Raw genomic sequence first — 24,610 nt, forward strand, 5'->3', positions numbered from 1 at the left:
GTTATAAACTTCTGTGAAGCCCATGGGGGTTCAAAGTTCTCACCACATATCTAGATAAGTTCCTTGGGGGGTCTAGTTTCCAAAATGGGGTCACTTGTAGGGGGTTTCCACTGTTTAGGTACATCAGGGACTCTCCAAACGTGACATGGCGTCCAATCTGAATTCCAGCCAATTTTGCATTGAAAAAGTCAAATGGCGCTCCTTCCATTCTGAGCTCTGCCATGCGCCGAAACAGTCGTTCCCCCCCACATATCAGGTATCTGCGTACTCAGGACAAATTGCACAATAACTTTTGCAGTTCAATTTCTCCTGTTACCCTTGGTAAAATAAAAAAAATTGAACCTGAAGTATTTTTTTTTTGATGTTCATTTTTTTTTAAATATTCAAAAAAATTCCTGTGACTCACCTAAAGGGTTAATAAACTTCTTGAATGTGGTTTTGAGCACCTTAAGGGGTGCAGTTTTTAGAATGGTGTCACTTTTGGGTATTTTCTATCATATAGACCCCTCAAAGTGGCTTCAAATGTGATGTGGTCCTAAAAATAAAATGGTGTTGTAAAAATGAGAAATCGCTGGTCAACTTTTAACCCTTATAACTTCCTAACAAAAAAAAATTTTGGTTCCAAAATTGTGCTGATATAAAGTAAACATGTGGGAAATGTTAGTTATCAAGTTTTTTGTGTGCCGTATCTCTGTGATTTAAGGGCATAAAAATTCAAAGTTGGAAAATTGCGAAATTTTCAAAATTTTCGCCAAATTTCCGTTTTTCTCACAAATAAACGCAAGTTATTTGAATGAAATTTTACCACTAACATGAAGTACAATGTGTCACGAGAAAACAATGTCAGAATCACCGGGATCCATGGAAGCGTTCCAGAGTTATGACCTCATAAAGGTACAGTGGTCAGAATTGTAAAAATTGGCCCGGTCATGAACGTGCAAACCACCCTTGGGGGTGAAGGGGTTAAAAACAGCTTTCATGCGTCTTGGCATGCTTGCCACCAGTCTTTCACACTGCTTATGGGTGACTTTATGCCACTCCTAGTACAAAAATGTAAGCAGTTCTTCTTTGATGGCTTGTGATTATCCATCATGCTCTTGATTACATTCCAGAGGTTTTCAATGGGGTTCAGGGTTTTGATGTGGTGGTCTCATGCCAGAGCTGTATGTATATATTTATTCATGACCCCTAAGAATGGCTACAACAGATCCCAGGAGCAACATCTGAACTCTGTCCAAAAAAGCGCAATACTGGGAACAACAAAGATCCTGCGCAGAACCCTCAAACTCCCAGGCCTCTGGTAGATGACCCGAGAATGAGAAAGGACAACAAAGACCACCCCCATTGAGGGGTGAGAGGGAAGTTTATATACTGTGTGTGTGTGTGTATATATATATATATATATATATATATCCAATGAAGCTAACATTAAATGATTCAGAAATACACTATACATTGTTAAGGTGGTAAATGACTATTCTAGCTGCAAACGTCTGGTTTGTAATGCAGTATCGTCATAGGTGTATAGAGGCCCATTTCCAACAACCATCACTCCAGTGTTCTTATGGTACTTTGTGTTTGCTATCTGTGTAAGAAGGCTAATGGATGGTTAGAATACCCTTGAAAACCCTTCTGCAAGTATGTTGGCACAGCTGAAAACAGTTTGGCTGATTAGAGAAGCTATAAACCTGACCTTCCTTTGAGCTAGTTGAGAATCTAGAGCATTAGATTTGTTGGTTCCATTAAACTCTCAAAATGGCCAGAAAAAAAGAACTTTCGTGTGAAACTCAACAGTCTGTTCTTATTCTTAGAAATGAATGCTATTCCATGTGAGAAATTGCCAAGGAACTGAAGATTTCCTACAACGGTGTGTTCTCCTCCCTTCAGAGGAGAGCACAAACAGGCTCTATCCAGAGTAGAAAGAGAAGTGGGAGGCTCCGCTGCACAACTGAGCAACAAGACAAGTACATTAGAGTCTGTAGTTTGAGAAATCGATACCTCACAGGTCCTCAACTGGCAGCTTCATTGAATAGTACACGCAAAACACCAGTGTCAACGTCTACAGTGAAGAGGTGACTCCGGGATGCTGGCCTTCAGGGCATAGTGGCAAAGAAAAAGTCATATCTGAGACTGGCTAATAAAAGGAAAAGATTAATATGAGCAAACGAACACAGACATTGGACAGAGGAAGATTGGAAAAAAGTGTTATGGACAGACGAATCCAAGTTTGAGGTGTTTGGATCACACAGAAGAACATTTGTGAGATGCAGAACAACTGAAAAGATGCTGGAAGAGTGCCTGATGCCATCTGTCAAGCATGGTGGAGGTAATGTGATGGTCTGGGGTTGCTATGGTGCTGGTAAAGTGGGAGATTTGTACAAAGTAAAAGGGATTTTGAATAAGGAAGGCTATCACTCCATTTTGCAAAGCCATGCCACACCCTGTGGACAGCACTTGATTGGAGCCAATTTTATCCTACAACAGGACAATGACCCAAAGCACACCTCCAAATTATGCAAGAACTATTTAGGGAAGAAGCAGACAGCTGGTATTCTATCTGTAATGGAGTGGCCAGCGCAGTCTCCAGATTTCAACCCCATTGAGGTGTTGTGGGAGCAGCTTGACCGTATGGTACGCAAAAATTGCCCATCAAGCCAAATCAACTGGTGGGAGGGGCTTCTGGAAGTATGGGGTGAAATATCTCCAATTTAATTTTGTGCTAAAGGGTTAAGAGCACGTAAGAAGCTGCATGAAAGAACATTTTTTATCCTAGAGTAGTGTAGTTAGTTAGTAGTAGCTATACCAATTGCTTAGTTAATAAATAAAAGTCAAACTGCACAAGTAAATAAATGCTGTCATTCAACATTATTTTAGGTGAACTACACATCCCAGCATACCTTGAACTGATTTTAATACTTACGGTAACCTATGTTTGTTACATCTTCAAAGGGTATGAATGAAGATTCCCTACCTTCATCTCAATAGGAGGGTAAGATCATAGGAGAGCATAAAAAAAAAATCAGTTTCATCTGGAAAACTCGGACGATGGTTTTCTCACTTGTCATCCGTGTGCTGTCTGTATACAATCCGTTTTTTACAGCAGCAGCCAATCATCATTCACAAGACCATGTAAAGTTCCCCATGTTACAGAATTGCAATGTATGGCATTTGATTTTTTTGCACACAGACTTGAATGGCAAAGTCATATCCGATTTACGGAAGAAACTAGTGCATGCTTCAATCTTTTTCAATGCAGATTTGGTCAGTGAAAAAAAATCTGCACTGCCTCATTGTTAGCATTGGTCCGAGTGCCTGTTTTTTTCACGGACAGCAATGAGACCCAAAAATGCGGTCGTGTGAATGAGCCCTAATGGTAAGTGCGTCTGCAGTGTGCAAGAAAACACCTTCAGGCTGTTCGGCCAGGAATACGGCCTGCATTGCCCAGAGTGACTGCGAGTCCTCCGACTCGAACCTACAGACCACATGTTCTATGAAGCTCTAAATTTGGGTTGGGAGAACCACGGTCACTACTGGCATTACAGTCTGTATATGGACCATAAAATATGCTTGTGTGAACCTGGCTCAACTGATCCAGAAAAAAATTCTCATTCACCACTGCCCATATAGGATGCCAAATAGCATGATGGGTTTTGCCGGATAGACTGGCGGTAGAACACATCGGATTATACAGGTACAGTTATTGGGACTGGCACTATAAGGGAGGTCATTACAATATCAGCTACAATTAATGGATACAGCGATATTTGTAAGCATGAATGTGGCACCACCACTTTTCACTGTTATTGGGCGTCTTGAATATGGCACTGATAATGGGCATTTTGAATATGGCACTGATATTGGACCCGACCCCATCTTTATCTGATAACATGAGAACCACTTTTTTCCACACTTGAGAAGCCTAACTTGGTCCCATTGACATGAACAAGGATATGAGTCAATTTGACATGACCAGGAAAATTAGGGTTATCATAGATTTGTGCAAAAAAGTGCCAGAACTATGTTACTATATTATCGCATAATTGTTTCCTGTCTGTAAATATTTAGATTTTGCACCCATTCCCCTGCAGCTGTGAATGAGGTGGCCATTCTGTGTCAAAGGATGAAAGACCAGTGCTCATCTAGGAGTATTTTATAGAGCGATAATAGCAGTACCAATAATGATTATGTGCAGCAAGGGTTAATGCCGCAACATGAGAGAAGACATTTTCTTTAACCTCTTCATGACCAGGTCATATTTTTTTTTTCCCCACTCAAATTTTCCATCCCTTTCTTCTAAGAACCATAACTTTTTTTTTTCTTTTGCATCTACAAAACTATATGAGGGCTTGATTATTGTGGGATGAGTCGTTATCATACAATATAGTAAAAAATAGGAACCACCCCAAATTCTGTCATTGTTGTTTGGATTTTGCTATTATGGCGCTCATTGTCGGGTAACAATGACCACGATTCCTCACATCAGTATTACGGTGATACCAAACTTATACTATCTTTACACTTTAGTGAAAAGAATTGGTTTGTGTCCCCATTTTCTCATAACTTTTTTTATTTTCTGGCGTTGGAGTTGGGCGTGCTATTTGAGAGGCGAGCTGTAGTTTTTCTTCACATCATTTTGGCCTATATAGGATATAGAACACTATTATACCATTTTTTTTTTACTTACCGTACTTTCAAATAGGAAAAGTGGGTGATTCAAACTTTTATATGTTTTTTCTTTTTTACATTTTTAAAATATTTTTACTAAATGTATTTTTGTATTAATTCTCACTTTCTTTCTTAGTTTTCATAGGGACTTGAAACTGCGACTGATTGATTGCTGGTGATAGATACTTCAGTATTTCAATATATAGTATAAATAGTCTCCAAAGGATGGAAATACAAAGATGGTGCATAGCAGGGGTAATGCATGCAATTCACCCAGTTTAGGGCCACGGTTAGCAATGGACAGTGGCAATTTAAGTGTTTAAACAACAGCGAGCACCCGCCATGTATGGATCAGACTCCTGTACCCACTACATATAACCCAGAGCCTAAATGACGATGATTTATGTTCTATGGTCGCGAAGAGGTTAATTTTTGACCTTACTATAATGTTAGGGTTTGAACACAAAGTTTCCTTTTAATGCTCCATAACCCACCTGAAAAAGCATTTAATAAACCTAAAAGAATTGTGAATTTATGAACTACAATGGCAAAACCACTTGATGTGCATATGTATCATGTTTTCAACTTTTTTTTTTAACAGCTTCCGGCTTCCAACAATGTGAAAAAGTTAAAAGAAGTTACCAGTCCGTTCTTCAGGGGTCTTTCACTTGAAAGCCGCTCACTAGTATTATATATACAGTATATATATATATATATATCTTTACTTTATATACATAGATTATATATCTTTATTGTTAACAGGATTAACTACTTCAACAGAGTACCAGAGAATAACATGCCCCATGTACCCATGATAGATCAAGGCCACCAGTATCTCATATTCAGATGAAATTGAAAACAGACCATGTGTTTTTGCCTAATGGTTTATAAAAATTTAGAGGAAAAAAATATAATTGGTTTAAAAAAAAAAAAAAACAATGCAGCCATAACGGTACATTATACCCATCCAGGGAAACAGTCCGAGAGCAAGTGGCAGAGATTTAAATAGCAAATTATATGAGATCATATGAGAAAACGTCCCTCAGGTGAGACGTGCAAACATTTCCAAAAATGAACGGCTTCCAGCATCCTTTTAGCTGATTAGCAAATGTCTTCCCGCAAACATTAAGCTCACCCCTGGGTGCAGTCAGAAATCCTCCTCAGTAGCTTCATAGCACACACACTACAGTGCTGGCCGGATTGTCTCACCAGGCTCATGAATCGCTCTTCAGACATATTACTCCTTGCCTTGCCAGTGAACCCCATGCTAAAAGTAAATTAATATGTTTTTCGGGTTCTTTTATTACTCAATGGTTTCTTGTAGCGCAAAGAAACAAAATTCCTCATTTTGCTGATTCACAGCGGTTGGACAGGCACCAATCTGCAAGTTAGCACCGATCTATCCTGTGGATTGGTGATCACTTATTTTCATTGGACAACCCTTTTAACTCATCTGACCAGGCAATGTTATTCCACTGTTCAGTGGTTCATTGTTTGGGCTCTCAGTCCACTTGGTAGGAGCCCAAGCTCCGTATTCCTGACATCCTCCTTTGATTCCTTACGTTGTCCAGTTGTTTCCATCCAGAGGATCCTTTTCTGGATGTTCTTCTTCAACCACACTATTCTCAGTATATACTTGCCATCATGACACAAGAAAAGCCCATAAGGCTTTTTTATATATGAAAGCACTGGCTAGTTTAGCCCAATGATCATGCCCCAGGTGACATAACTCAGATCACATGATTTTCCCCTTCTAATGTGGACTCACACTGAGGCCAAGTTCACACAAGCGTTTTAAAAAAATCGGCCAGGAAGCTCGGGACAATTTTTTTCTCATTTGTCATTCATATGGCATCAGTTAATACAAATTTACAAGACAAAACACAGTTCCTATAATTGTAGAAAAAGACATGCACTGCACATCCCAAAATCTTACATTGATCCAATCCCTCAAGACATTTTAAAAAAAAAAATTAACATGTGGTTCTTAAACATTCTGATCGACTGTACAAAACCCACAGCCACGTCATGGGGAACCTCTCAGAGGGTCCCTAATTCCTAAACTAAAAGGTGTGGCGCCATGACCATAGCGCATCATCAAGGGGAGCGTCCTGGCGCCCACAGCACCCATGCTCCAAGGCAAAGCCCCCACGGCTCCAGGTCATTCAGTCCCACAGGCACAGCAGCAAATGGCAGCCACACAACATCAACATCAAGAGAAACAACTCTTAAAAACTCAATTTATATATATATATATATATATATATATATATATATATACACACACATACATAAAAAAATTGCCTAGCTGCATAAGATGATTTTTGGATATAAAGTTCATGTCTTTTTCTGCAGTTACGGTATATTAAATACAGCTTCCTAAGTAACCCCTTAGTGACAGAGACAATTTTTACCTTAATGACCAAGACAAATTTTACAATTCTGACCACTGTCACTTTATGTGGTAATAACTCTGGAACACATTAATGGATCCCGGTGATTCTGAGACTGTGACATATTGTACTTGATGTTACTGATAAAATGTATTCGATATGACTTGCATTTAATCATGGAAAAAAAGGAAGTTTGGCAAAAATTTGGAAAATTTTGCAATTCTCAAACTTAAATCAGAGAGTCATATCACACAAAATAATAAACAACATTTCCCACAGGTCTGCTTTACCTCAGCGCAATTTTGGAAACATTTGTTTTTGTTAGGAAGTTAGAAGAGTTAAAAGATGACCAGCGATTTCTTACTTTTACAACAAAATTCAAGAAGTTCATTAACCCTTCAGTTGCTTCACGAGAACTGAAACAATGTGGAAGGAAAAAATGAACATTTAACTTTTTTTCACAAAATAATTTCTCCCGATACCCCATTTATGGGGGAAATCTACTGTTTGGGTGCATGGCAGGGCTCAGAAGGGAAGGAGCATAGTTTTACTTTTTGGCTGGAATTGAGAGCAGACGTTATGTCGCACTTGGAGATGTGCCTAAACAGTGGAAACCCCCCACAAGTGACCCCATTTTGGAACCAACACCCCTCAAGAATTTCATCCAGATGTATAGTGATAATTTTTGAACCCACAGGTAAAAACACAGAATTTGAAAACAATAGGTTGTCATATTGAATATGTCGTCACTAGTGTTGAGCGCAAGAGCTTGCTACTCCAGTTTGCATCGGGTGTTAGGGTAAGCACCAAATATAGATGGTGCTCGAGTGACATGCTCGAGTCGCTCAAGTCCCTGTCCCGCATGTTTTTTTTGCATTTAGACACCCCCCCAAAAAAAAACATGTGGGGATCTATGATACTCCGTGCGAATCCGATGCAAATTGGAGTAGCGAGCACTTGTGCTCAACACTAGCCGTCATATCGTCATAATTTTTTCTTCTACTTTTGAAAAAAAAAAAAATTCTAACTCCAACCTTAACATAACCCTAACCCCAAATCTAACCCTAACACAAGCCTATCTCCAATCCTAACACAGCCCTAACCCCAAACCTAACCTGAGCCCCTATTGCAAAGAATGGGAAAAATGTTAAAAAAATTATTTTATAATTTTCATTTAACTAAGGGGTGACAAAGGGGGTCTTGATTTACTATTTTGCTTATTTTGATCACTATGATCAAAAGGAACCAATAGGAAAAATTCCCTATTGTTGTTGGGTACCGTCCAGCAGATCTCGGCGCACTGTGCATGCGCTGGCCGATTTTTTCCAGGAAGATGATGCGGAGGGCTGGGGTAACGGAGCAGGAGCTCCGGGGAGATGGCAGAGGTATCAGGGGGGCTCGGGGGGACCCCATTTCTATTTTATCTGATATATTAGATCATATCAGAGGAGACAGAAATGAATTTTAAAATCAGATATTTTTTTTGTGATCGCAATTATTTGGTGAATAATGGCGATCACATGACAGGGGAGCGTAAAAACCGGCCCTGATCATGTTCTCCAGGGTCTCAGCTACCCTCGGTACCTGAAACCCCAGAGATTTTTTGTCCCTGGGGGGTTATATACCCTTATTCCTCAGCGCCGTAAAAAAGCGAAGATGAGGAATAAATACTCTTAACTGCCACCGTTAAAAGGCATCGCGGCTGTCATTAAGGGGTTAAAGAACTACATCAATGTATCTGTGAAAATCGGTTCTGTATGGAATCTGATTTTTTTTCTGCACATCCATAGACTTGAAATGCAATTCTTTAAATAAATTGTATTTACTATAACTGTAGAAAAAGACCGCACATCCAAAAATAATACGTTGATCTAATCCCGCTAGACAAAAATTTTTCAAAATGATCATGAGGTTCTTAGTTTAACAGTCTAATCACACGGTATGAAGGCCATTGTCACAACACATCCAATATTGTGCTGTCCGTTTTTTCACGGGCACCACTCGGACTGACTACGCGGTAATGTGAACACTCGGACTGTATATACGGTCATGTGAACTAGGCCTAAAACTAATTCACAAAAAACTTGGTTCACTTGATGTTATGCTCCGCTCTGAGATCATGGCTGATTTCCATACAGGTAAGATCGAATCATTGAAGGGGAGATATCTCCAATAAAGTGGTCGGTGTCACAGTAACATAGGTCTTGCTTCCAACAGGAATGTTTCCACTGGTAAATACAGTGTAGGTTTAGCCTATAGGAGGAAGCCAAAAGGTTTTCGAACTGTTCAATTGAATACATGTTGTAACCAGTGATACGGCTGAAGGTGTCACGGAGATCTTTGAACAAGATTATGGTTTTATGCTTTGCCCAGAAGGGGATGAATTTTGCAGTCCTCTGATCTTATAATAAGGATCAATACTGATGATTAATATGCATTATAGCGCCATTTCCTACCCAAAGTAGAACCTACAAATCAGACATCATGAATTCCAAACACCAGTAAACGCCCAAGAAAATGTAATATTACAAATACCATTTTTGGGGGGGAAACTTCAAAGATCTGTTTTTCACAATACACCAAACCTACAAACTCCAGCGAGCTGCCAGGAATTGTGAGAACAGAATTAGTCTGTACCACTCATAAATGTAAGAAATATGTTTAAGGAAAGCTTGTTCTCTTATCTTTGGGATGTAATTAACGGAGCCATGACACACACTGTTCTGAATATGAGAACTTATCAATCTGGTAAATCCAGGTTTTGGAAGAGAACACAGGCTGAAATGAGAAGAATAATTTATCAAGTATGTCACGATCCAGTGCACTGAAATAACAAGCTCTGGCGCATCTCCAGAGCTCTGTGGCATCTTTCCTCCTGTGGTCCTGAGGATTGGGGAAGGGTGCAGGTGCCTGGAAAGGGAAGGTGGTAAGTGTCTGATGGAAAAGACGAGACGCAGCTTTTCCAAATCCCTATTTCAGAAGAGGAAGAGCAGGAATAGTATGCCAAAAAAGTCATCTGGTACCGCGTGCTGCTGCTTCAGTAGCCACGTAGCCTAGACCTGTTGTGAAGCTTTAAAGTAGAAGATGAGCATATATAATTCTAGGCAGTCCCAGTGTAGTGTAATGGGCAATATTACTAGTATTTTTACTTACCTTTCTATGTATGTATATATATATATATATATATATATATATATATATATATATATATATATATTTTGCTCAACACAATTCTATATATATTTGGTATTGCTGTGTCAGCATCTATCAAAATACAAAATCCCCTCCCAAACAGCATGTTAGATGCCAAAAGAATAGGAAAATTAAATATCAGAATTGCTTCTCTGCTTTTTGTTCTGTTTTAAAAAATGTCCATCACATAGAAATCAGAGGGCCCCTACTGTACTCAATGGAGTCCTTCTGATTGTCTTAGATGTTAATGGTAGTATATAATCAAAAAGTACACGTTTTCATCATGGTCCGAATGAGAAAACATTGTAGCTGCACATAGAATATACTGAAAATACAGAAGGCAAACCTGATAAGTCAGAAACTGTGGGTAAGTCTCTAGTATTGGGGTTGTTGCATCTACTGTACCTTCTGTCCCGATTTCCAGTTACCACGAGATGCGGCGGGCTGTCCTTCAGATTGATGCAGGTAAAGTCTCCAGTGGAATTACCCAAAGTTGTGAGACATTGAGCAGTCTGTAAGTTGTACACATGAATCTGCGGATTTAATAAAACAGGAATCTAATAAGTATAGTGATCCCTCAAGCTACAATATTCATTTGTTCCCGGACATTGTACGTTGACCATAACTCTATCGACAAATAGTAATTGAATTTGAAGTCTAACAAATGTCAACTCAAAATAAGAAAAATGAGGATTAAATACAATTAAGCAGGTAATCAATACATTATAGATAAAGCAAGTCACTACATGAAAAAGTCAGAAAGAGAAGCTGAAGAGTCCCATAATGGATTGATGACAGGAGTCTCGTAAGGATTCTTTATAGTATGTACAGTGTCCTAGAAAAAAAAAAGTGCAGCCACCCACATCAAGTGTCCAGAGGAGAAGTCCATTGTGGCCCAGGTAAGAGCAGTAAAGTACATGTGATACTGCACTATACTGTAGACAGGCGATACCAGGCAGCCAATCAGGGCATGCACTTCAGTAATACAGGGGATTTAGCAGTGAAATGGCTGGATCTTCTAACTTAAATGACATTCTGTAGACTGAGGCCCTGGAAACTCCATAGTATGTGGAAAATAGATTGTAACTTGAGGACACTGTAAACTGAAGAACCACTGAAAGGTATATATAGTGAAATAAATATGTAAAGATTTAATAAAGGCCAATATAATAAGTACATACACCAAGGAGCCATAGCAATAAAACCTGCCTAATTGTGTAGGCCACCTTATGCCATAAAATAGCTGTGATCGTTCAAGGCATGGAATGAAAAGCACCTCTGAAGAAGAACTGTGATATCAGCACCATGATGTCAGTAGCTGATTCTAAAGTCCTATCATTAACATTTTCAGCAATCTGTGCTATACATGCCTTTCTGTAAGAACCTCCCTTTGCTCTTTGGTGCACCTATGAGTGTTGAGTACCTATGATAGGTTATCCTTCCTTGGACCACTTTTTTCCTAGGTATGAACCAAAGCACACCAGAAACACCCACAAGACCGATTGTTGTAGCACTGCTGTGACCCAGTCGTCTAATTCTAACCATCGCAATTTGGACCATGCCAAAGGTGCTCTGAACTTTACTCTTGCTCATTTTTCCTGCTGCCAAATAAACATCTACGACTGGCTGATCACTTGCTGTACATGTTTGCCAACTCTTGCCCATGTATATTAGAAAGCACGTAATACCATTGTGTATATACACTCATTGGCTTCACATGCCTTCTGATACACATGGGTCAGTGTAACGGGATTATGCGCAAGGATCTCTGGTCATACTGTGCACACCTCCGATTTAATGGCAGTTTTGTCCAGAATCTATGGTCAAACAATCATGACATGACGAAGAGTCTACTGCCATCAACGGTGCATGCTTCCTTATGCAATCCATAATATGGGAGCAAATCTCTATACATAACTATTGCCTTAAGCTTGGAGTTACAGATAATACAAATGCATTCCAGTTAACATTCGCTATAAACACATGGAACTAAAATACTATTTCATGCTATATACATACTAAACTTGTAGCAGGAACATGTTTTTGGTACATGAATAATAGATGCTGAAGGTAAAAAGCATCTGGCTACAATCTGATGTCATTCTTGACAATGCGCCAGACTGGCGTTAGGGCCACATTGAAGTAGATATAAAATATTGGGCCTTCTAACAATCAGAGAATTGACTTTGTTGTGCCATCCCAAAGGTGATACGGAGAGGGCAACAATAAACTTTCTAATCCAGTGCACTTAGAGAGCTGCTATGTTCACAAGAATAGGTCTCACGAGGGTAATATCTGGCATTCTTACTGAGGCACCATAATGTCAGGATGCCTAATTACCTTCTTAAGGGTAAAGCTACACAGGGAGAAATATTGCGCCTTAGCCTACCTGTATAATAAATTGCCAATGCAATCAATGTGATGTTCTTTATGAGTTTTACCATAAGTGAAATGGAATGTTTCATCTTACCCTCTTCCCAAAATAATGTCTCATTCTATGAAAATACAAAGCAATCAGAGCTTTTTAAATTCTAGTACTCTCAATACATTTAGTCTTCAGACATATGTGGTCCGCAGATCATTTTTAAATATGGAGCAAAACACCAGTCTATTAAAATATGGCTCCTGAACAAAGCAGCAATACCTTCCTGGCTGGTGATCTACGACTTAAAGGCTTGTGAACACGACAGGAGACCTGCAGAGCTGTACAGACATTACTTTCTGTAGGGTCTTAGCAGTAGCATCAATGAGAAGTGTACGTATAATGTGTCATGGCTTCTTCTACAAGTGTTATCTGGGCAATGTATAATGCCTTACAGCCCCTACTTTAAAGCAATTGTCCAGTGATTAGGTATCGATGACCCATTCCTAAGGCCTCTTTCACACTTCCGTTTTTGACCATCAGTCAAAATCCGCCAGTTTTTGAAAAAAACGGAACCGCCATTTTTTTGGAGGATCCGTTTTTTTCCCCATTGAGTTGCATTACCGGAGGATCTTGACGGATGGCCATCCGTTGGATCCGTTTTTCTGCGGATCCGCCAAAATGTTAGCATCCGCCGGCATGCCTGGACGGACCCTGCAACGTCTCTCTTTCTCTCTCTCTCTCGTCCCCGGACTGCGGTTCCTTTAAAATTTTTCAGCCAACGGATCCGTCACTAAACCGGACCGCTGACATCCGTTCACTTCAGTTATCAACGGATCCGCTTTCCGCCATTTTGGCGGATTTTAACTGATGACAAAAAACTGTAGTGTGAAACAGGCCTAAGTCATCAATGTGTGATTAGTGGGGGGCAGACAGCCACCATCCCCACTGACAAGCCAGATAAACATGGTGTATGGAGCCAAAACACCATGGCTCTGTACACTTGGTAGTGACTCTTCCACAACTCAGATCAGATTCACTTTCAAGGAAGCAAAGCTGCTGTACCCGAGAATGACAATTACTATGGTGTTCAGGCTCCGTACACTCTCTACATCTGGCTTCTGTGGGAGATGATTTTTGGGGGTGCCGGGTGTCAAGCCCACAGAAATCTGGTCCTTGACTACCCCTTTAGGTTCTTTATAACCCCTCACTTATGATCTAGGCTCATGGTTGGACACTCCTGCAGTCACTCAAGAGCAGCAGAGGAGGACTTGTGTAGTGTGTACTGTGGAGAGCCAATAGCACTAGAGAACGCCCAGAAAGCACTTAAGGGAGCAGCGTGTGCTGGATTATAACTAGATCTTCTATTCACACTGCTGCTAAAACCTTGCAGAAAGGTACAGTGGGGAAAAAAAGTATTTAGTCAGTCAGCAATAGTGCAAGTTCCACCACTTAAAAAGATGAGAGGCGTCTGTAATTTACATCATAGGTAGACCTCAACTATGGGAGACAAACTGAGAAAAAAAAATCCAGAAAATCACATTGTCTGTTTTTTTTTTCATTTTATTTGCATATTATGGTGGAAAATAAGTATTTGGTCAGAAACAAGCAATCAAGATTTCTGGCTCTCACAGACCTGTAACTTCTTCTTTAAGAGTCTCCTCTTTCCTCCACTCATTACCTGTAGTAATGGCACCTGTTTAAACTTGTTATCAGTATAAAAAGACACCTGTGCACACCCTCAAACAGTCTGACTCCAAACTCCACTATGGTGAAGACCAAAGAGCTGTCAAAGGACACCAGAAACAAAATTGTAGCCCTGCACCAGGCTGGGAAGACTGAATCTGCAATAGCCAACCAGCTTGGAGTGAAGAAATCAACTGTGGGAGCAATAATTAGAAAATGGAAGACATACAAGACCACTGATAATCTCCCTCGATCTGGTGCTCCACGCAAAATCCCACCCCGTGGGGTCAGAATGATCACAAGAACGGTGAGCAAAAATCCCAGAACCACGCGGGGGGACCTAGTGAATGAACTGCAGAGAGCTGGGACCAATGTAACAAGGCCTACCATAAGTAACACACTACGCCACCATGGTCTCAGATCCTGCAGTGCCAGACGTGTCCCACTGCTTAAGCCTGTACATGTCCGGGCCCGTCTGAAGTTTGCTAGAGAGCATTTGGATGATCCAGAGGAGTTTTGGGAGAATGTCCTATGGTCTGATGAAACCAAACTGGAACTGTTTGGTAGAAACACAACTTGTCGTGTTTGGAGGAAAAAGAATACTGAGTTGCATCCATCAAACACCATACCTACTGTAAAGCATGGTGGTGGAAACATCATGCTTTGGGGCTGTTTCTCTGCAAAGGGGCCAGGACGACTGATCCGGGTACATGAAAGAATGAATGGGGCCATGTATCGTGAGATTTTGAGTGCAAACCTCCTTCCATCAGCAAGGGCATTGAAGATGAAACGTGGCTGGGTCTTTCAACATGACAATGATCCAAAGCACACCGCCAGGGCAACGAAGGAGTGGCTTCGTAAGAAGCATTTCAAGGTCCTGGAGTGGCCTAGCCAGTCTCCATATCTCAACCCTATAGAAAACCTTTGGAGGGAGTTGAAAGTCCGTGTTGCCAAGCGAAAAGCCAAAAACATCACTGCTCTAGAGGAGATCTGCATGGAGGAATGGGCCAACATACCAACAACAGTGTGTGGCAACCTTGTGAAGACTTACAGAAAACGTTTGACCTCTGTCATTGCCAACAAAGGATATATCACAAAGTATTGAGATGAAATTTTGTTTCTGACCAAATACTTATTTTCCACCATAATATGCAAATAAAATGAAAAAAAAACAGACAATGTGATTTTCTGGATTTTTTTTTCTCAGTTTGTCTCCCATAGTTGAGGTCTACCTATGATGTAAATTACAGACGCCTCTCATCTTTTTAAGTGGTGGAACTTGCACTATTGCTGACTGACTAAATACTTTTTTTCCCCACTGTATGTTTCTACACCTGTTCACGTCTCCCTTCTTGCACTGTCAAATGCGATATATAAATAGCCACCTCTTTATAGCTACTGTTGTTTCAATGTATCTAAAGTTTAAAATATTAAGCAACTCTGCAAATAGTCTCAATAAAAAGCTCCTATACTTTTGTGTCTACAGCTCATACAGATGTCAATGTGTCTCCATGGTAACAGACTACAAACCTTATGTAGTCTGTTCCAGTAGTCATATTCCATATCATATATCTGCTTCCGCTTTAGCAGCATTCGTTTGATAGCTTAGCAAGAAGAAAGGGACAGATGGATAGCAATATGACTGCAGGATCCGACTATCCAGGGGTGGATTGTAGTACGCCACCATATGTGGTCCATTTAGTTTTCTATTGAATCAATAATAACAATCACTATAGACATCAATAAAAAATAATCAATACGGTGAAGTGTGGGTGGAAACCCTCTCGAAGCAAACACAAATCTCAGGCTTTTTTCCAGCTCTTATACACAAGAATCTTTATTAAGCGACGCGCAAAAGACATCTGAATGATTTTTTTTTACCAAGCTTCTCAAGGTTTCTCTGATATTAGCTTTTTCCATTTAACCAGAAGATATTCGGAGATGCAGTCAATATCATAAAGCTTAGAGTGCTAATGAGAGCCATCGCTGCCATCGGATGCACATTACTCACGACTGACATAAAGCGAGCGAGAGTCAACATGACAAAGCTGCGATCAAAGATGGAAAATTATTCATTACTAATTATTTCAAACCATTTGATCCAACCGCAAGGTGAGCGGGAAAATGGAAAACGGCCAATCGTAACGCACGCTTCCACTTCAGTGTGCGGAGAGTAATCACTCTAAGAGGCGCAACCTGATTGATTTGCAGGGTGATGTCAGCTGGGAAAGCCGTGCCAAGCACCAGTCCCATGTACCTAGCACGCTGCAGCCATCTGGATTACTTCATTTCGGTGGCTATGATTCGTTTACACAGTAATGATTGTCTTAACCCGTTCAGTGTTATTCATTACTGCAGCTATTGTAACGAGATACTCATCTTGGCAACAGGTTTTATCCCTTCGCATTATAAAATGAGAACAAAGCCTATATACAAAAGAGCTACTCCATACTGCGGGAGATTAACCATATATCATGGCACGAATGGAGAAACAGGCCTGTTTATGTGTGTCACAAATACAATCTTGTACGATTCTGTCAGACATGATAAGGGTCAATTTTAATGGAGCTTATATGTTGCTACATGATTTAAAAATGTCTTGTTAAAGTAAAGGAAAGATACCATGTAAAATAAGTTTAACATAACAATGATGATTAAATCAAATGTTAACGTAAAGCTCATTAGATGGCTTCACTACTACTCTCCCACACACAAGAGAGCTCACTTCCCTTCTGTGTTCTCAATCTGAAAGTCACTATGAGACAGGGGTTCTGCCTGGCGGTAGCTTATCTCGAGGAGAACAATAGTATCGGGAGTCCAAAATTGGACAAGCTGGCTCTTTAACTCCCCCAATAATCAAACTGTCCGGGGCACCCAAATACAGAAGATGTATATGTACTTATGATACAAGTGAGCTGCGACAAGAAGAGAAATAAATCATCTCCTCGGCTGCCTGCGCATGATGGACTGAGGCAGGAGAAAAATATCCTTTGTGCTCAGTCAGCCAAAGAAAAGATTTCTTCAGCTGTCACAGCCCTTTTCCAAAGCCAGCTCTCCGGTATATGTGCTTACAATACAGTTCCTATGTCAGTTGAGACACAGGTCTAAGGAACAGTGTTTCTTCTTTTCGGGGCTCTGAGGCAGAAGCTGCATCACACAGATGTCATGTACCAGAAAACTCTACAGTTCCCTTCAATTTACATCCTCCATTACCTTATTGCCATTATTGGTGAACCAGCCATAACTTTTTACTCCGAATGCAGCCTGATGTGTTGAAACATCCAAGCAGGTAACCGGTTGACCGTAGGTGGAGTGCAGAACTTTTTCGGGCACATCTGGCTTTAGGAGGTAAACCATTTCTTCAGCAGCTGCAACAGCGATAGGAGATCCGGTGGAGTCATGGGTTAAATGAAGAAAATTTACCTATAAAACAGCAAAGAAAATCATTATAACCAAAGAGCATATGTGAATTTTCAAATGCATCTGCACTCTTGTAAAACCTGCATCAATATCACAATATAAAAAGGCATTCAATGGCTCTCAAGAACCCTAGCTCGGCTAAAATTCTGAGCTGAAGGAGTATAGAATTGGATGCCTGCGTCACTGCATATTATGAATTACGTAGGGAAAGGGGGGTGTAGAATGTGAAATAAAGCAAAAGACGTACGTTTCGCTGATAAGTGTTGGCTGTTTCTAAGGCCCTTAGAAAAAGCTGACACTTATCAGCGAAACGTACGTCTCTACACTGTGTTCCAAATTATTATGCAAAAAATATTTCCTCATATTTTCTCTAAATTACCTACATGAATTGCAGTCATTGTTATTTTCCAGTCATCTAATATTCTAGTATAATTGCAATGCTTTTGAACAAACTGCCTATGAAAACAGTATATCTTTAAAAATAAGAAACACTCAAAATGCATGTTCCAAATTATTATGCACAGCAGAGTTTTCTACATTTTTATTTTTATTTTGAACAAAAAAATGGTCAATTGTGAAATTATAAGCATTATCAGCTTATTACAAAATGAAATCAAACAGCTTTCAAGTCAAAACTTTATTCTAGGTGATGTTACATTTGCACATAGGACCCCTTGTTCGAAAGAAGCTTCTGAACTCTCTCGTCCATTGAATTTGTCAGTTTTTGGATGGTTTGTGCTTTAATTGTTTTGAATGTGGACAGAATACCCTCCCAGAGCTGTTGCTTAGATGTGAACTGCCTCCCGCCATCATAGACACTCCTTTTGAGATACTCCAGAGGTTCTCAAAGGGGTTGAGGTCAGGGGAAGATGGTGGCCACACCATAAGTTTGTCCTCTTTTATGCCCATAGCAGCGAGAGACGCAGATGTGTTATTTGCAGCATGAGACGGTGCCTTATCATGCATGAAAATGATCTTGCTGCGGAAAGCACGGTTCTTCCTCTTGAACCATAGCAGGAAGTGCTGTTTTAGAAACTCCACATAGATTATGGAGTTCATCTTTACCCCTTCAGGGTTCCTAAAGGGGCTGACAATCTCTCTCCCCATGATTCCAGACCAAAACATTACTCCACCTCCTCCTTGTTGGCGCCTTAGCCGTGTTTTCATGGGGTGTCCATCAACCAGCCATCCTCCACTCCATCCATCTGGACCATCGAGCGTTGCACGGCACACATCGGTGAACAAAACAGTTTGGAAGTCAGTCTTCATGTATCGTTTGGCCCACTGGAGCCGTTTCTGCTTGTGTGCAGTGGATAGAGGTGGTCGACAGGATGGCTTACACACAGCTGCAAACCTCTGAAGGACCCTGCATCTTGTTGTTCGGGGGACGTTGGAGGCACCAGCAGCTTCAAAAACTTGTCTGCTGCTATGACAAGGCATTTTTGCAGCTGCTCTTTTAACCTGATGCAATTGCCTGTTGGAAAGAGTCCTCAATTTTTCCTTATCAGCACGCACACGTGTGTGCTGGGAATCAGCTACATACTTCTTGATTGTGCGATGATCACGATGAAGTGTCTTGGCAATGTTGATTGTAGTCATGCCTTGACCTAAATACTCCACAATTTGTTGCTTCTCAGCAGCCGACACATCCTTTTTCTTTCCCATTTTGGCAAAAAATGTAGGCTGCTTAATAATGTGGAACAGCCTTCTTAAGTAGTCTTGCCTTTATTTGGACACACCTGCCAAACTAATTTGCACAGGTATCTGCAATTGCTTGCAGGGATATAAAGAGCACTGACACACATCACCATCAATGAGTTTAAATGACAAACAAAAAAATTCTAACCTTATCACTCCTAAACTCTTTTTGCAAAATAATTTGGAACACAGTTTACATTATTCATGATTCGCCTTGGTGGTGCACACCAATATGAAAAATTCTTTACGTATTCAATAGTTTCACAATATATCTCATCACTGCATATTACACTATAGCTGCTGTTCTTCGGAACGTTTCTTGCCAGTGCTGCACTTTCAGACACATTAGACATGACACATAGTAGCAGGCTGCTGCTTTCATAAGGATGCAATATTCTTGCCAATTCGAACTATGTTCAGCTAACTGCAATCTATCATTCCTATACAGTTTACAGCAGTGATACTTTAATTGAGAGCTGTGAATTTATCTTTACAGGGTCAAAATCTACCCTAATTCTGTCGGCTTCTAACATGTTAATCTTGCAATCTGCAATTTAATACACTCTTCTCATGGACACTAATAATTTACTGTCTGAATCTAACCCTAAATAGGACCCTCGTTGATATTGTCTGAATTGTAAATTTGTGGAATATACTGGGAATATATCAGTAACGTTTGTTATTATTATTAATAAAAGGAAGTTGTCACCATTGGTTATTGGGTTAAGAATATGGTTAACAGGGTTAAGAATGACTTCGGAAGGAATGCCCTTGTTCAAAACAATATTTTTATTAGGATGTAAAAACAAGGATTTTTGTGAGTACTCACCGTAAAATCCTTTTCTCCGAGACGCTCATTGGGGGACACAGATACTGTGGGTGTATGCTTCTGCCGCTAGGAGGCTGACACTAAGTGAAAAAAAGAGGTTAGCTCCTCCTCCGCAGTATACACCCTCGCCCCTATTGCGGGCAGAAATCAGTTTGGTACCAAAGCAGTAGGAGGACAACAAATCAGCCTTAATACAGGTACAACATGTCCAAAGGAAAACACCACCTTTATATCAAATAAGTAAACACATATTCATTTAAACAAGAGCCAACTGGCTAATAGGGTGGGTGCTGTGTCCCCCAATGAGCGTCTCGGAGAAAAGGATTTTACGGTGAGTACTCACAAAAATCCATGTTTCTCCTTCGTCTCATTGGGGGACACAGATACTGTGGGACGTCCTAAAGCAGTCCCTGGGTGGGAGATTGACTCACCGATCCAAGCTACATTCACCTCCTGTTTAAAGGTGCGTCACCGTTGCTTGGAAAATCCTTCTACCCAGGCTTGCATCCGCCGAGGCCTGAGCATGGATATTATGTTTGGCAAATGTGTGCAGGCTGGACCAGGTTGCTGCCTTGCAAACCTGTTCCGTCGAAGCCTGATGCCGAAGCGCCCAAGAGGCGCCCACTGCCCAAGTAGAGTGCGCTCTGATCCCTGCTGGAATCGGCGTGCCTCTAATGCAGTAGGACTCCTGAATAGTCAAACGAATCTATCTGGCTCTGATCGACTTTGAGGCAGCGAGTCCCTTCCTGCGTTCTTCAGGGAGCACGAACAGCGTGTCCGTCTGAGGAAAGGGTGCCGTCCGTGACACGTACCTCCGGAGGGCTCTTACCAGGTCTAACGTGTGAAGAGCCTTCTTCCACACGGTGCACCGGTGCTGGAAAAAATGAAGACAAAACAACATCTTCATTGATGTGAAAAAGAGGACACGACCTTCGCAGAAACAGAGGGGCTGGTCTGAGGACCACCTTATACTTATGGAAAGTGAGGAACGGAGCTCGGCAGGATAGAGCCGCCAGCTCTGAAAACCCGCCTGATGGAAGAAATGGCCACTAGGGGAACAACTTTTCCAGGAAAGGTATCATGAAACAGTTCCAATGGAGCTTCCTGCAGAACGCTTAAGACCATGTTAAGAACCCAGGCGTCCATCGGCGCCATATAGGGAGGTATCAAGTGGAACACTCCCCGGATGAAAAGTTCTCACCTGCAAATTGGCAGTAACCCTGCACTGGAAAAGGACGGATAAGGCCGACATTTGTCTCCTGCGGAAACCTGGGGCAAAGCCCGAGTCTAATGCTCTAACGACTGAGCTCTCTGGGCTCTCTGAGCCCGACTGGAGAAAAACCAAGATGTTGGAGATCGAGAATCTTAGCGGAGAAACACCGCACCTCGACATCAAGCAAAGAACACCTTCCAAGTGTGGTGGTAAATTCATGCTGAAGCAGGCCTCCGGGCGCTAATCGTTGTAGCGACCACCTTGCTACCGAACCTTGCTGCCTGGGTTAGAATCCGAGATTCAACGGCCCTGCCGTCAAACACAGGGTCCCTGAGTTCGGGTGGCAAATTGGCCCTTGAGATGGTAGATCTGGACGCTCTAGCAGGCGCCCAGGAACATCGGCGAGCAGCTGCCTTAGATCTGCGTACCATGCTCGACGGGGCCAGTCTGGGGCCAGCAGAATCGCCGGCCCCCCTTCCGTCTTGATCCCTTTGCTGACTCTCGGGAGTAGTGGCAGTGGGGGAAATAGATATGGGAGGCGAAACTGGTTCCATGGCAGAACCCACGCGTCCCCCGCGAATGCCTGCGGGTCCCTGGCCCGAGAGACATATGTGGGCACCTTGGCATTCACTCTGGAAATAGTCAGGTCCACATCCGGAGCTCCCCACAGTTGACAAATCTGTTGAAGAACTTCGGGATGTAGAGACCACTCTCCGGATGCAAGACCCTGCCGGCTGAGGAAGTCTGCCGCCCAATTTTCCACTCCCGGGATGTGGACAGCCGAAATCACTGAGTGGTTTGCTTCGGCCCACTGAAGAACCTGCTTCACCTCGCGCATGATTGTTCTGCTGCGGGTGCCCCCTGACGAATTATGTAAACCACCGCCGTGGTGATGTCCGATAGAATCCGGACAGGACGGCCTGCTAGCAAGTGATGAAACCTCTGCAGAGCCAGCCGAATTGCTCGTATCCCCCAAATAAGTTGATCGGGAGGCGTGCCTCCTGTGGCGACCACCGTTTCTGGGTTGTGTGGTAGCGAAACACCGCTTCCCAACCGAGGAGACTGACGTCAATAGTCATTATCAGCCCATGACATAGGCCAGAGAGGAACTGGTTATCCACCATCCGAGCGACTGCCTGACTTGAGAGGCCAGTTTGCATTGCCGATCGAGCGTGAAAGGATTCTTGTCCCAGGCTGACACGAGGCGTGCTGCAGAGGGTGAAGGATGGAATTGGACGCTTCAATCGCTGCCACCATTTTCCCTAGGATCCTTATCGCGGATCGGATGGTATGAGGGACTGGTTGGCGTAGTGTCCGGACTCCCTGCCGGAGACTAGCGCCCTTTCCTGAGGGAGAATTATCAACCCTCAGCAAGTGTCGAAGATCATCCCTAGGAAGGAGATCCTCTGAGCTGGCACAAGGGATGATCTCTTTGCATTGACCAACCATCTAAGCGGCAAGAGTATCTAGCATGATGTTGACACCTTCCTCACCTGCCCGTATTGACGGGCCCCTGACCAAGAGGTCATCCAGATAAGGCAAGACGACTATGCCTCGAGAATGCAGTGTGGCCCTGACAATTGCCAAAACCTTTGTGAACACTCCGGGAGCCGTGGCTAGCCCGAAGGGTAGCGCTACGAACTTAAAATGCTGAACGCTGAAGGCGAAGCGTAGCCGCCTCTGATGAGGAGGAAAAAATGGGAATATGCAGAAAAGCGTCATGGCTGTCAATTGAGGCCAAATATTCTCACTGTTCCATGACCGCTATGACTGAACGGAGAGACTCCATCCGGAAATGTCTGATCCTGATGAATTTGTTCAGAAGCTTTAGGTCCAAAACAGGCCTGACAGACCCGTCCTTTTTGGGGACCCAAAAAGGTTTGAATAGAACCCCTGAGCTCTTCCATGTTCCGGCACTGGAACAATGACTCCGTTGTGCAGGAGCGACTTGATGGCTCCCAATAGAGCCCTTACCTGGGTATCCACCCAGGGAAGCCGGGAAGGAAAAAACTTTCTTGGAGGGCATCTGACAAATTCTATTTTGTAACCTGAGGACACCAACTCTTTTACCCATGCTTCGTGAGCGATGTTGGCCCAGACGTGGTTAAAACAGAGTAGGCAGCCCCCCACTTGCTGGTGTCGTCTGATAAAGACCTCGAGTCATTTGGCCGATGATCCTTAGGAACTGGGTCCCCTCGATCTGGCCACTTGAGCATGCATTCTCCCCAATGGGTTGGCTCTATATGACCTGCCGCTCCCTATCCTGGTTGGGGCGGCCTGAGGTGGCGAAATTGGGCCCCGTAGTCCTACCCGGAGTGTTTCAACACATGACCCCAGACCGTCTCCTATTCGGGTCCCGGACCAGGCTCAGGCTGCTTACCGGCCGCCACCTGACCACTGCCGTCACGCCCGGCCTAGAATGGCCGGTGGCACTGCGAAAGGTCCGAAAACGTGCCTGAACCGGGTGACGAAAAAATGATCTAACCTTCTGTTGGGTGAGAAACCCGCTCCTTCCTCCTGTGCAGTCGGAGATAAGTTGATCCAAAAATAGGCGGCCGCACTGATCAGGCAGGGAAGCCAAGGACTTCTTGGAAGTAGAATCGGCCCGCCATGTCCTCAACCATAGGGCTCTTCAGATAGAGATTGCATTAGCGGCAGCAAGTGCTGAACAATTGGCCGCATCCAAAAACGCATTCATTACATAATCTCCAGCTATCGTTATCTGACCTGTGACCTCCGAGATCTCTGCAGGTAGATCCTGCTCCTGCGCGACCTTGTTCAATGTTTCTGACTATGATATCATAGCCTTGGCTGCGAACGAGGGAGCGAGTGCAGATCCTGACGCCTCAAATACTGAACGAGCTAGGCTCTCAATACGGCAGTCCGTGGGATCCTTAATCGAGGAAACCCTAGGGACAGATAACAGGGTCTTAGTGGCCAGGCGTGAAACCGGAGGATCCACTATCGAGGATGCCATCCATTGTTTACGGAGGTCCGGAGCACATGGATAACGCGTTTCGAGTGCCCTTTAACCCGAGAAAAACGCCTTTTTGGACGTTCTCTGTGCCGCTGTACTATGTCCTCAAACTCAGGGTGAGAGGAAAAAATTTTGTGCGGCCGCTTCACTCGTTTACATGCCCTTTATGCTCCGT

General features: G+C 42.5%; 1 protein-coding gene across 4 annotated transcripts in view; it reads right to left on the reverse strand.

Annotated features, from left to right (window-relative positions):
• Window positions 1–24,610, reverse strand: part of FBXW8 (F-box and WD repeat domain containing 8) — a 235,416-nt gene that overhangs the window by 62,407 nt on the left and 148,399 nt on the right. For all 4 annotated transcript variants that reach the window (XR_012227014.1, XM_073560929.1, XM_073560823.1 and 1 more), the window contains 2 exons: window positions 17,512–17,721; window positions 10,656–10,783 (listed from right to left, as the gene is read on the reverse strand). Coding sequence is in view for 3 of the 4 variants with exons in the window: in XM_073560929.1 (XP_073417030.1) it covers window positions 10,656–10,783; window positions 17,512–17,721 (338 nt within the window). In the remaining variant the exon portion in view is untranslated. The remainder of the gene's footprint in view (window positions 1–10,655; window positions 10,784–17,511; window positions 17,722–24,610) is intronic.

This window comes from Dendrobates tinctorius, unplaced genomic scaffold (genome assembly GCF_039654945.1).
Source record: "Dendrobates tinctorius isolate UK_male_01 unplaced genomic scaffold, ASM3965494v1 ptg000003l, whole genome shotgun sequence".
Lineage (NCBI taxonomy): Eukaryota > Metazoa > Chordata > Amphibia > Anura > Dendrobatidae > Dendrobates > Dendrobates tinctorius.